The sequence below is a fragment of the Simochromis diagramma genome, unplaced genomic scaffold (genome assembly GCF_900408965.1).
Source record: "Simochromis diagramma unplaced genomic scaffold, fSimDia1.1 OVJJ01000308.1, whole genome shotgun sequence".
Lineage (NCBI taxonomy): Eukaryota > Metazoa > Chordata > Actinopteri > Cichliformes > Cichlidae > Simochromis > Simochromis diagramma.
In genome coordinates, this window is record NW_024386785.1 from 2,050,637 (window position 1) to 2,065,067 (window position 14,431).

The 14,431-nt window shown below is 39.8% G+C and overlaps 1 protein-coding gene across 1 annotated transcript in view; it reads left to right on the forward strand.

Annotated features, from left to right (window-relative positions):
* LOC120728047 (suppressor of tumorigenicity 14 protein homolog) overlaps nt 1-14,431 on the forward strand; it is a 33,766-nt gene that overhangs the window by 15,207 nt on the left and 4,128 nt on the right. Inside the window, exons 6-18 of the mRNA XM_040022716.1 lie at nt 1,385-1,420; nt 1,618-1,846; nt 2,420-2,556; nt 3,441-3,545; nt 4,125-4,229; nt 4,750-4,854; nt 5,116-5,229; nt 5,557-5,661; nt 6,501-6,605; nt 7,868-7,972; nt 10,256-10,375; nt 10,454-10,637; nt 13,079-13,350. Of these exons, the coding sequence (XP_039878650.1) occupies nt 1,385-1,420; nt 1,618-1,846; nt 2,420-2,556; nt 3,441-3,545; nt 4,125-4,229; nt 4,750-4,854; nt 5,116-5,229; nt 5,557-5,661; nt 6,501-6,605; nt 7,868-7,972; nt 10,256-10,375; nt 10,454-10,637; nt 13,079-13,350 (1,722 nt within the window). The remainder of the gene's footprint in view (nt 1-1,384; nt 1,421-1,617; nt 1,847-2,419; nt 2,557-3,440; nt 3,546-4,124; nt 4,230-4,749; nt 4,855-5,115; nt 5,230-5,556; nt 5,662-6,500; nt 6,606-7,867; nt 7,973-10,255; nt 10,376-10,453; nt 10,638-13,078; nt 13,351-14,431) is intronic.

Genomic DNA, 14,431 nt, shown 5'->3' on the forward strand with positions numbered 1-14,431 from the left:
AAGCTGGTTCCACAGAAGAGGGGCCTGAAAACTGAAGGCTCTGCCTCCCATTCTACTTTTAAATACTCTAGGAACAACAAGTAGGCCTGCAGTGTGAGAGCAAAGTGCTGTAATAGGGTGATATGGTACTACAAGGTCATTAAGATACGATGGGGCCTGATTATTTAAGACAGGGTTTTCAATTTTATTCTAGATTTAACAGGGAGCTAATATAGGAGAAATCTGCTCTCTCTTTCTAGTCCCTGTCAGGACTCTTGCTGCAGCATTTTGGATTAGCTGAAGGCTTTTCAGGGAGTTTTTAGGACTTTCTGATTATAAGATAAAATCATCTGGCCTAGAAATAATAAATGCATGAACTAGTTTTTCAGCGTCACTTTGAGATTTAATGAATTAATAATAGAGATATTGTGCAAATAAAGGAGTCTTAGATATTTTTTGATATGCACATTGAAGGACATGTCCTGGTCAAAAAAGGTTCCTCACAGCGTTACTGGAGGCCAAAGTAATGCCATCCAGAGTAAGAATCTGCTTAGAGACCATATTTCTACGATTTTCAGGACCGAGTACAATAACCTCAGTTTGATCTGAATTAAGAAGCGGAAAGTTAGCGGCCATCCAGGTCTTTATGTCTTTAAGACATTCCTGCAGTTTAACTCATTGGTGTGTGTTATCTGGCTTCATGGACAGATAGAGCTGGGTGCCATCTGCATAGCAGTGTAAATGTATGCTATGTCTTCTAATGATGCTGCCTAAGGGAAGCATGTATAATGTAAACAGAATTGGTCCTAGCACTGAACCCTGTGGAACTCCATAACTAACCTCAGTGCGTGAAGAGGACTCTCCATTTACATGCACAAACTGGAGTCTATTAGATAGATATGATACAAACCACTGCAGCACAGTACCTGTAATACCTACAGCATGTTCTAATCACGGTAATAATATTTTATGGTTAACAGTATCGAACGCTGCACTGAGGTCTAGCACAACCACACAGATGAGCCGACTGTCAGAGGCCATAAGAGGATGATTTGTAACCTTCACTAAAGCTGTTTCTGTGCTGTGATGAGCTCTGAAACCTGAAACTTTTCATCAACATTAATTAATGGTAGGACTTCCCTGAGCAGTCTTGTAGGGATGGTTTGGAGGAAGTAATTACTGAAGTTAACTCAGAAAGATCAATTGAATAAAAAGACTCTAAATAATTACCAATGGCAGTGAAATTAGCTGTAGATAATGTTACATCTGTAAAATGGTTACAAGTTATTTATTTTTTCAAATGGCCACAATTTTAACAGGAGGAGAGAAGAAGCAGAGAGGTGTTTAGGACTTCAAAGTTTATTATCTATGTGATTTACTAATACATTTATCTTTGTGTTTACAGTTATAGATCCACGCTTGACCAGGTCCAAATTAACTAGTGAGTAATGGGTTTTCTTTAAGCATTTCTAAATGTAAAGCTTAAATTTTGTTAAAATAAATTTAAAACAGATTTAAGTTGCCTCAAAATGTAAAAGAGTCTATTTATTTAGGTGAATATGTTACAAAGCACAAGACCTTCATATCCTGTTGCACAGTAACAATGATGCAATGTTACTTTTGTTAACATATTTTTAGAGAGGAAGTTCTTCAACATCCATGTCAGGAATCGTGGAATTGTGCATTCTCCGGGGTTTCCAGACTATCCTTATCCTCCAAATGCCAACTTCCAGTGGAGGCTTCGGGCGGAACCCGGCCACCGAGTTAAGCTCGACTTTCACACTCTGATCTTGGAGGACGACTGTCAGCGCGACTTCATCAAAGCCTATGATTCACTGGCTCCCATAGAGAAACGTGCTCTGACAGAGTGAGACAAATAATTCCTCTCCCAGAATTTAAACTGTCAGTTATTTCAAAGTTTCTGTTTGTTGCCTGAGTAGACTGAATGTTTGGGTTTTTATGTCAGAAAAAATAAGACATTTAAAGATTTATGTATGTCCATCTTAACTGAAGGTCTTGCGTTTGGTGACCTCTGTGTGTTTGACGTTTCACCTTATTATAGGGATGCACAGATGTACCATGCAGGCCAGATGCATGAAACATGCACAAATTTTTTAATTGATGGAATTATAACATTCACAATGACGTAGATGTGTTTTGAAATTAAATGCAAACTTCTTTAATTCCTGTTTAACTTACGTAAAAAGACAATTATAAAAAAACATAACAAAACCATGTATAAACTATATGGGATAGCTGTGTATTTTTAAAACACCAGTCTTTTACTATAAATTCCAGTGTATGTTCAAGAAGAGGAATTTTGTTCACACACATCCTTTATGCATCCAGCCCCAGGACTGTGGTATCCCTGCTGTGTGTTATCAGAAATAAAACAGGCTCTTTAAAGGTTAACCTTTCTGTCTCTGTGTTCTTTTCTCAGACAGTGTGGGAATCCTCAAAAGTCATTGTCCTTCTTCTCTTCTGGAAACGTCATGTTACTGACGCTGGTCACAAATGAGAAGGAAAACTTCCCTGGTTTTGAAGCAAGCTACTCCCAGATTCCTTTGGCTAAACGAAGTAAATTCAGATAAAATTTGTATTGTTTTGTTTGTTTTCTTTTTAAAAACAAATATTTTCACTGGGAATATGTGAGGAAAATGCATATAACAACGGGTTCCATTTATATAGCGCTTTACAATTGCACTATTCATTCACACACTGGTGGAGGCAGCTACAGTTGTAGCCACAGCTGCCCTGGGGCAGACTGACAGAAGCGAGGCTGCCATATTGCGCCATCGGCCCCTCTGGCCATCACCAGTACGCGGTAGGTGAAGTGTCTTGCCCAAGGGCACAACGACTGAGACTGTCCGAGCCGGGGCTCGAACCAGCAACCTTCCGATCACAAGACGAACTGCCAACTCTTGAGCCACGATCGCCCATATGCCACACATGTGAAATGTGAAAAGTACAGACAGTAATTTTTTGAAGGTATTTAGCAGAGTCTATAAGGAAACTTAAATAAATCCAGATGCTTTTCTTTCCAAGCTCCGTAGACCAGAGAAAAGCAGATATTCATTTGTATCTAACACTGATCTGAGGTCTAGAAGGACAAGCACAGAGATGAGTCCATTCTCAGAGGCCATAAGAGGATGATTTGTAACCTTCTTGCATTTGCGCAATATCTCTACAGTTAAATGTCCAGTCTGCTCACCTTGTGCTGTAATGCTATATAATGATCTTCAACAAAATCAACAAGCAACATGCTGACCACTAAGTTTAACTCAAACTCCTCTTAGGTGTCACCCAGCATTTCATTGTGGACTTCAACCCAACTGATTGCTAAGATATTTTTGTCTTTAAAAAAAAATGTTTGAGTGAAGGACTGCAGCAATTTCTAAAGTAGGTAGAAACCAGGTAAATAGATTAACTGATTTTTTTTTTTTTTTTTTTTGTCTTATCAGCTTGTCCAGGAATGTTCCAGTGCAGCAATAACAAGTGCGTCAGCAAGACTTCTCAATGTGATGGTTGGGATGATTGTGGGGACAACAGTGATGAGATCAACTGCAGTGAGTCCATCAAACATCTCACTGTCTAAAGTCTAAAAAGAGTTAAAGAAGGTTTAACACCAAATGTGAATTTAATCACAGCTAGAAATGGTCTTCAAAAAGCTAGCGGCCACACTCAGTCTATTTAAGTACATTCTTTTTCATTCAGTTCAGTTCATTCTTCATTATCCCACCCATTGCAGTGTCTGCTTAATGTGCGATACATCTAAGATACAATTTTAAAAAGGTCAGTATTAACTAGAAATACGGCTGTGCCATGGGTTGGATGACAATGTCGACAACACAGATGAAGAAAAATGTAGTGAGACCAGCAGAAATTGAAACTGTTCTCCTTTGTACTTACTGATAAAAAAATATATAGTACAACGGTCACCATCAAAAGCAGCCAACAAACAACAAAATTACATAAGTTTGACTCATTCTACGTGTCAACCAGGGTTTCACTGATGAGTACTGCCTTCAACCCAAATCATCGCTAAGATGATTTTTTTTTCTTTTGTAAATAAGTGATTACACGAAAGACTAACACATTTTTTGAACCAGGTAAATAGATAAACCAATTTGTGTTTGACTCATCAGCTTGTCCGGGAAAGTTCCAGTGCAACAACAACAAGTGCGTCAGCAAGAGTTTTCAATGTGACGGCTGGGACCATTGTGGTGACAACAGCGATGAAATCAGCTGCAGTGAGTTCATCAGACATTTCTTTTTGTGAAGTCTAAAAAGAGTTCACAATTGGTTTAGCACTAAATGTGGATTAAATCTCAACTGTCTCAGAAGAACTGGCAGTCGCACTCAGTCTATCTAAGTATATTCTTCACTATCACACACATCCCAGTGTCTGCCTGGGGTGGAAAAAGGTCCATATAAACCAAAAATATGCCCGTGTCATGGGATGGATGACAATGGCAACAACACAGATAAAGTAAACTATATCAAGACCAGCAGAAATTGAAACTATTTTGCTTTGTACTTACTGAGTATATGTATAGTATAAGGGTCACCATCAAAAGCAACAACATAATGACTACTAATTTTAACTCCATTTGACTTGCTCTACATGTCAACCAGGGTTACACTGATGAGTACTGACTTCAACCAAATGATCGCTAAGAATTGATTTGTTAAATAAATGATTACCTGAAAGACAAAGACATTTTCTGAACCAGGTAAATAGATGAACCGATTTTTTGTTTGTCTTTTCAGCTTGTACAGGAATGTTCCAGTGCAACAATAGCAGGTGCGTCAGCAATACTTCTCAGTGTGACGGCTGGGACGATTGTGGGGACAACAGCGATGAAATCAACTGCAGTGAGTCCATCAAACATCTCATTGTCTAAAGTCTAAAAATAGTTAAAGAAGCAGCCAACAACATGGTGACCGTTAAGTTAAACTTCATTTGACTCATTCTATGTGTCAACCAGGGTTTCACTGTGTACTGACTTCAAACCAACTGATCCCTAAGAATATTTTTTTTCTTTTCTTCTTCTTTTTTTTAAAAAAATAAATAATTATCTGTAAAACTAACGCATTTTCTGAACCAGGTAAAAAGATGAACCGATTTTTTGTTAGTCTTTTCAGCTTGTACAGGAATGTTCCAGTGCAACAATAGCAGGTGCGTCAGCAAGACTTCTCGGTGTGACGGCTGGGACGATTGTGGTGACAACAGCGATGAAATCAACTGCAGTGAGTCCATCAAACATCTCATTGTCTAAAGTCTAAAAAGAGTTAAAGAAGGTTTAGCACCAAATGTGGATTTGTTTTTTACTGAGATAAATATGCATCTACAGTATAACGGTCACTGTCAAAAGCAAAAAACAACATAATGACTACTAAGTTTAAGTTTTGACTTGTTCCACATCTCAAGCAGGATTTCACTGATGAGTACTGACTTCAACCCAAGTGATCGCTAAGATGATTTTTTTTTTCTTTTTAAAATGAATGTTTACATGAAAAAGTAACAGATTTTCTGAACCAGGTAAATAGATAAACTGATTTTTTTTGTCTTTTTAGATTGTACAGGAATGTTCCAGTGCAACAATAGCAGGTGCGTCAGCAAGACTTCTCAATGTGACGGCTGGGACGATTGTGGGGACAACAGTGATGAAATCAACTGCAGTGAGTCCATCAAACTTCTCTTTTTGTGAAGTCTAAAAAGAAGGTTTAGCAGCAAATGTGGACTAAATCTCAACTAGAAATTTTTTAAGAAGAACTGGCAGTCACACTCAGTCTATCTAAGTCCGTTCTTTACTATCCCATCTTTTGGAGTGTCAGCTTAGATACTTCTAAGATACAATATTAAAAAAGTCCATATAAACCAAAATAATGCCTGTGTCATGGGTTGGATCTCTATGGCGACAACACAGATAAAGAAAACTGTATCAAGACCAGCAGAAATTGAAACTATTCTGCTTTGGGCGATCGTGGCTCAAAGAGTTGGCAGTTCGTCTTGTAACCGGAAGGTTGCCAGTTCGAGCCCCGGCTCGGACAGTCTCAGTCGTTGTGTCCTTGGGTAAGACACTTCACCTACCACCTACTGGTGATGGCCAGAGGGGCGGATGGCGCGATATGGCAGCCTCGCTTCTGTCAGTCTGCCCCAGGGCAGCTGTGGCTACAACTGTAGCTGCCTCCACCAGTGTGTGAATGAATAGTGCAATTGTAAAGCGCTTTGAGGGCCCCGAAAAGCGCTATATAAATGCAATCCATTATTTGTACTTACTGAGATAAATATATATGTAAAGTATAGTGCTCACCATCAAAAGCAACAAACAACATAATCAACACTTAGTTTAACTCATTCTATGTATAAACCAGGGTTTCACTGATGAGTAACGACTTCAACCCAAACGATCACTAAGAAGATTTTTTTTCTTTTTTAAATAAGTGATTACACGAAAGACTAACGCATTTTCTGAACCAGATAAATAGATAAACTGATTTTTTGTTTGACTTTTCAGCTTGTACAGGAATGTTCCAGTGCAACAACAACAAGTGCGTCAGCAATACTTCTCACTGTAATGGCTGGGACGATTGTGGTGACAACAGCGATGAAATCAACTGCAGTGAGTTCATCAAACTTGTCTTTTTGTAAAGTTTAATCAATCAAGCCTTTTATTTGTTACATGCAATGTTTACACCTGCATCAAAATTGGATCCCCCCCCACACACACACACGCACAGACCCGTGACCAGTGTTGGTCAAGTTACTTGAAAAAAGTAATCAGTAACTAATTACTGATTACTTCCCCCAAAAGGTAATCCCGTTACTTTACTGATTACTTATTTTCAAAAGTAATTAATTACTTAGTTACTTAGTTACTTTTTAAAAACATGATTTACAACCTGTATAGGTGATAAAGCGATAGATCTTTCAGCCCAATTCTACTTTTTCTGCATAATCCATCATACAAAATGTGATCAAATGGAAAAGTCTCTTTTTAAAACTTGTTTTATTAGTTTTAATCTTTTTAAACTTTATGCATCAAGCAAAAATTTAATTATCTGCAACATTCTCTGACTGGAAGAAATGTGTTTAACATTTAAACCTATTTTCTGCACATTCCAGCACATAAAATAAAATATTTTTTGTGTTTACACTCAGTCTTTCAAATAGATGCAAGTAAAACACAGCAGAAAATAAATAAAGTCAAAGACTCAGCGGTCCTGTTGCTCTATTTTCACCTGTAAAGCAGGAGTGGGGCAGGCGGAGGTTTACCCTGGTGCAGGTGTGCCGCGGTCAGTGGAAGAATCCGCGAGTTTCTCTGTGAGTTTCCCATTAGGTCGTAGCTACTCGGTGCTTGTTTGGAAGTTTAGGGGTTTTTTTCGCTGTAAAAAGAAGTTTTCTTCCCACGCACAGTGGACACTAATGTTTTTGTCACTTTTTATGGAATCAAACTCAAAGTAAAGTCAGTACTTCCACGCTTTAAACGCTGCACGCTCATACTCTCTCTGCACTCGATATATGATCCACTGTTGATCTGCACACAGCTGTTGTCACGAACGTCGCACTGTCACTGTTACAAGTAACGCGTTACTGACCATCTCTGCCCGTGACCATACATACATAGCAAAGACATGACGTGGGAAGACAGGTCAGAGACAGGTGGTAATTTGGAAAAAAAGATTGAAATGTACAATACAATGACCAAGTGGAGGAGGGCAAAAAGAGACATCTACTCATACTGGGCTCCTTATGGGAGGTCAGCATGAGAGCGGAAAACAAAAGCTTGATTTACTTGATCGACTTGATCTACATGTCTTGTAAGACTAACATATTTTCTGAATCAGGTAAATAGATGAACTGATTTTGTGTTTGTCTTATCAGCTTGTCCAGGAATGTTCCAGTGCAACAATAACAGGTGCGTCAGCAATACTTCTCAATGTGATAGCTGGGACGATTGTGGTGACAACAGCGATGAAATCAACTGCAGTAAGTCCATCAAACATCTCTTTGTCTAACGTTTAAAAAGAGTTAAAGTTAGCCCCTAATATTTTGTGCAAGAAATGACTGGTTTCACTTTAACTTCCACATGTATGCAATGCAGGGACTCCAGCAACACTTAAAGGGAAGAGGAACAACTTTTTTGACTGTCCAACACGTTTTGGCTTGTGGCCTTCATCAGGGTCAAAGTAACACATAGTAGAAGTTTGCTTAAATAAAAGGCAGGAAACTGAAAAAAAAATTAAATTAACCAATCACATCTTCATAGATAAACCAGCTGACATATAACAGGTTGGTATTGGTTAATTGGTTAAGTCACGCCCAAGTAAATACTGGACTAGATCATTATAATTCTACAGCTGTTTATAACTGTTTATAACTTGCATATTTCTGTATAGCTTTATATTTAATATTTATGTATAGTTTCATATTTATATCCTGTTCATAGCCTGTACATAGCTTGTATACCAACTACAGCCTGTACATACTTATAGTTATAGCATATTCATAACATACCTTCATACCGTGTACATTGTAACAAACCCATAACAGACCCATTTCTGTAATATATCTATATACCTATATTATTGCTAATATATATTTTGTAATATATCTATATTATGGCTAAAGCATTTCTGGATGGATGCAAACTGCATTCCATTGCGTTGTACTGGTGACATGTGCAATGACAATAAAGTTGAATTCTATTCTATTCTATTCTATTGATGGGGGGAACACACATAATCTCCACCTGTCTTAAAAGCCAAAACGTGTTGGTCAGTCAATAAATTTGTTCCTCTTCCCTTTAAGTGTTGCTGGAGTCCCCGCATTGTGATTTTTTTCATCCTCTCCATGCACCTTGGAAGCACGTGAAGTTGTGCCAGAAATTTTTGTTGTGATTTATTAACTTCCATATGTACTCAGAGCTTTCTGGAAATGAGACCAGCCTAAGCTGTGGCATTGTAATGAAATTGGCTTTTTCAAAGGAGCTTTGGGTCAAAGGTCTGATAGAAAAAAACACGTTTCAAATAGTTTTTGAAAAGTGAAAAGTTTTGTTGGTGAATGGGCAATATTGATGCAAAAATAGGATCTGCATCTGTCGTGGAAAAGACGGGTGTCTGATGCAGTGTTTTTCAACCTTTTTTGAGTCACGGCACATTTTATAGATTACAAATATCCCACGGCTCACCACCAACCAAACCTGTTCCAAAATGACACATTCTAGCCTAATACAGTACACATAATGGCAAGTTAGTCTCTTGATCTTTTTACACTGAGTGTGAAACCTGGGCCTGTTTAGCAGAACACAAAGATGACACTCTGGCAGGAATTGAAGAAAAGCAAACATGAAGCTCTTCCTCAACAGCTCTTAATCGCGCTCTGTTTTTAGTTTTTAGAAAGTCTGGCAATTGTGTTATCTGAGATCTCTCATATAACACAAGTGCTATCTGAGAGCCTTGAGAGCTCTTTCAGACACCTTTGTGTTTTTTCTCATTAAAGTTACCTGTTTCTCAGCATGTTCACGCAGGCAAACAACATAGTCTGCGTCCTTGTTTTGAAGTGAGGGATGCTTTGTGTGCAGATGGTGTTTAACCTTGCTTAGGACCATGGCACTGTTTGAGAGCGTTCCCCCACACAAACATAATAGAATTGGTGCAGTTGGATCTCCAGTGAAAGTAAATCCAAACAAAAGATAACTTTCGCTGTACTGCCTCGAGCCCACCGTTTTTTGCTTTCTTTTGACCACCACTCATACTCGGCTCTTCTGGACTAGAATGTTGTCCAGGCCCCAGTTTGGAGTCTGCAATTTTTCCTTTCAAATATTTATTCAGCTTTGTTGTATGTCTTCCAACTGCCACGTACCACATGCATCACTAATTCTATTGTCTTAACTTAGCAAGCTCACTTTTCGCTACCCACTGCCACCTACTGACATGAAAGAGTAATTACTCTACCAGTCACTGCATTGAAAGCACAGATGCCCAACAATGATTTTATTATTTGCTGTAATCATTAAATTGTATTTTTTGCGCCAGTTAATTAAAATTAAATAATTTTAAATAAATAACACCAGAGCAGTGGTTGGGAAACACTGGCCTGATGAATGTGAAGAATGACAAAACTTTAAGCTAACATAAATGATTTGGAGATACTAAAAATTAAGATTAGATTTCATGAAAAAAACATTTTAATTGATATTTTGACCTAAAAGATGCCTTTGTATTAGAATTTTCTTAGAGACTGATATCATGTGTGTCTCCTTTCATTTAGCTTCAGTGGTGTGCTCAGCGTTCACCTTCCACTGCAGTAATGGACTCTGCATCAGTAAACTGAACCCAGAGTGTGATGGAGAGCAGGACTGTGAGGACGGCTCTGACGAGGCTAACTGTGGTACGTTTACCACACACTCACCCACAGATGGTTGCAGTGTGATTTTTCTAGTGTATTAAGATCTGTGTTTGCTTTCAGATTGCGGTACAAGTTTGTACAGTAGCACTCGTATTGTGGGGGGTCGGGGAGCTAATGTGGGCGAGTGGCCCTGGCAGGTGAGCCTCCACTTCAAGGGGCTAGGACACATGTGTGGAGCCTCTGTGCTGAGTGACCGCTGGCTGCTGACTGCTGCCCACTGCGTCCAAGACACTACAGTTTACAAGTAGGAGCTCTATTTTAAGTGATAAATATTGCTGCAAATGTTGTAAAGTGTAAGGATTTGAGCAAATTTGTCAAGGGCCAAATTGTGATGGCTAGGTGACTGCGTCAGAGCATCTCCAAAACTGTCTCTCCTGTAGTTCCCAGTCTGCAGTGGTCACTATGTACCTTGTGGCGGGGCGTGGTTTGTAGATGCCACGCAGGTGCGTCCATTGCGCCTGCAGCAGGAAACTCGCCACATACCTATAATGGTCCAAGGAAGGAACAGTGGGGGATTAATGATCTAGCATCTGTGGGATGTGCTGGACATAAATGCCCCACTTTGAAAAAACTTCAGTTGATCCAAAGTGCAGCAACGAAAGTACTGACAAGGACTAGAAAAGAGAGAGCATGTTTCTCACTCATCGGATCCTTGTTAAATCCAGAATTAAATTTAAAATCTTTCTCATTACATAAAAGACCTTGAATAATGAGACCCCATCTACTGCCCATAGTATCATATCACTGCAATAGAGCACTTCGTTCACAGACTGCAGGCTTACGCCTTTTTCCTAGTGGCCCCGCCCCTCCCCGAGGCTGTTTCTGCCTGAGGTTTCTTCCTATTAAAATGGAGTTTTTTCTTACCATTGTCACCAAATGATACTGAGTTGTCTCACTGTTTGGGATTTTTTCTTGATTATTATTGGGTCTTTACCTCACAACGTGGTGCTCTGAAGCAACTGTTGTTGTGGTTTGGTTTTACAAATGTGTCACAGTTGAATTGAACTGAAAACTAGTAGCCACCTCACCTGCTCTTTCTTGTTGTAAATGTAAAACTTTTTGTCACATCCAACTCGAGACATGGGACTTGCTTCTTTCTTAAAACTTCAAAGGATTTATTTTACAGTCACTTAATCCAAAAAGCACAGACACAGGGGATTGTTATCCAAAGGCTCCGTGGACATAGAGGGAAGGCTCACACATCCAGTTCACAATAAAAGCTCTCTCTCAGACGTAGGAACACTCTCTCACTATACACCAGGGATGAGACACTGGGAAAGTCACTAACGAGGTAGGTCAACGATCCAGCAAAGAGGTCGCAGCAACAGCTCATCAGCACTAGGTGGGTGATGTTCCTCAGGTGTGCAGGGCGGGAACCCAGGCAGAGTACTCGCATGAACACAGACACCAAAACAAACAACAGAGTGAAAAGAGAAAGAGGCAGAGTGTGGCAAGATGCTTGGAGAGAAGGCGGGACCATAGCAGTGCACCCCACCTCCCCACCCCTTCTTCTTCTGCCCTTAATGGGAACCTCCTGGAAGCCGCACATGCTCACAATGGAAGTCTGTAGGCATCACTTTATACAAGGTGGCAGCCTGGGGATGCTCCTCCAGTCTGTACCCCTCCCACTCCACAGGATATGGAAGGCCCCTCCCTCGGCACCAGGATTCAAATTCCTTTAAAGCAGGGGTTTCAAACTAAAATCAGCCGCGGGCCACTGCTGGCACCATCATCTCATTGGAGGGCCACTTCAGTGTTCAAGTAGTACAAACAAACAAGAAAACACTCACAAATATTTCCTAAAATGTAGTGTTTGTTTGATTTCAGGGTGCTATTTCAAATATTATATAACAAAACAAAACTGCAACTGAAGCCTTTCATTAAACTACCGAATAAATAATTTGGTCCTCTCTTTCTGGCCAGACACATGTCAGCACTTCTACTATATTTGTTTGTATTTAACAAAATAAAAATGCAGACATAAGTGTACACATTCATTTTTGACAGCTAGTGAAAATAGTTTTCTTTTTGTTTGTACTCTTTTGTTACCTCGGCCACGTCCGCGACTCTGAACCGTAGTAAAGGGACCTCTGGCTAATACTTCGGGTTCGTGTCGGCTCGTAGCCGAAAACTAGCTTTACTGTCTGGGTCAAGTTTGCTAGCAAGAAACAGAGAGAGGTGTTGAAAGGCTGCTCCAACGGAGCTTATTGTTTCAGAGGAAAACACGAACACGGTGTACAGTCGAGTCTTAATAGCTTACTTACAGCTGGGCTCGTCAGGCTCTCTTTTTGACTGCAGTGGTTATTATTATTCATGCTTCAAAAAGTTCTTTGTGTCTAAAAATCTTTTTTTTTTTTTGAAAGCAAGCTTTATGTCAGTTTACTATGAAGCTGCAACAGCTCCAAACATTGTTTTGGTGTTAAAAACTAAGAATTTAGTCAGTTAGTTACAGTGACAATTTTAGAAAGTAGAGACATCAACAAAATTACAAGAGAATTTAAATCAAACAAATGTGACTTAATGAAGGCAAAAGATAGTTTACTGCGTCATTATTAAATACTGCATGTCTTTTCTCAGCATTAATCCTTGTTTAATATTTTTGAACCATCTTCATTTTGAAGTGTAATTACATTACAATTGCAATTAAAGCATTTGTTTACAGCCCTGACTGTTTTCATGGTGCAGGCTGTCTCAGGCTCACAAATGGGAGGCTTTCCTGGGATTGCAAGTGCAGAACCAGACCAATGAGTGGACAGTAAAGAGGGGTGTGAAGCAGATCATCACTCACAGGTACTACAACAGATACAATGAAGACAGTGACATTGCGCTGATGGAGCTGGACACCAGAGTCAGCCTAACCCAGCACATCAGACCCATCTGCCTGCCTTCCTCCACCTACTTCTTCCCATCAGGCCAAGAGGCTTGGATCACTGGCTGGGGGACTACCCTGCAGGGAGGTGAGATGAGAATAAAGAAGTACTGAAACACTGTGTCAAAGTTAATATCTTTCTACACTGGAAGGTGATGACAATGTAACACAGTAAGGGGAATTACTGAATAGATTATATTAATGGGCCAATAGGTTCAACTATAGGAGCACAGGGGTGTGTTTAAGTGAGACAGAGACAGGAATGTGACTGAAAAGAACCAGCTGCCTTTAGCGAACCATAAGTTTTGACAACCACAGGGATAAGGCACTTTACACAAGTGTGGAAAAAATTCAATTCAATTTGATTTACATATCAAAATAAAAGTCGCGTCAAGGTGCTTTAGATTGTAAGGTAGACCCTACATACAGAGAAAAAAACCAACAATCATATGACCCCCTATGAGCAGCACTTTGGCAACAGTGGGAAGGAAAAACTCCCTTTAAACAGGAAGAAACCTCCAGCAGAACCAGGCTCAGGGAGGGGCGGGGCCATCTGCTGTGATTGGTTGGGGTGAGAGAAAGAAGACAGGATAAAGACATGCTGTGGAAGAGAGACAGAGACTAATAACAAGTGTGATTCAGCATAGAGGTCTGTTAACACATAGTGAGTGAGAAAGATGACTGGAAAGGAAAAACTCAATGGAATCCCAGGCAGCCTACGTCTATTGCAGCATAACTAAGGGAGGATTCAGGGTCACCTGGTCCAGCCCTAACTATATGCTTTAGCAAAAAGGAAAGTTTGAAGCCTAATCTTGAAAGTAGAGATAGTGTCTGTCTCCTGAATCCAAACTGGAAGCTGGTTCCACAGAAGAGGGGCCTGAAAACTGAAGGCTCTGCCTCCCATTCTACTTTTAAATACTCTAGGAACAACAAGTAAGCCTGCAGAGCGAGAGCGAAGTGCTCTAATAGGGTGATATGGTACTACAAGGTCATTAAGATAAGATGGGGCCTGATTATTTAAGACCTTGTATGTGAGGAGCAGGATTTTGAATTCAATTCTGGATTTAACAGGAAGCCAAAACAGGAGAAATCTGCTCTCTTTCTAGTCCCTGTCAGGACTCTTGCTGCAGCATTTTGGATTAGCTGAAGGCTTTTCAGGGAGCTTTTAG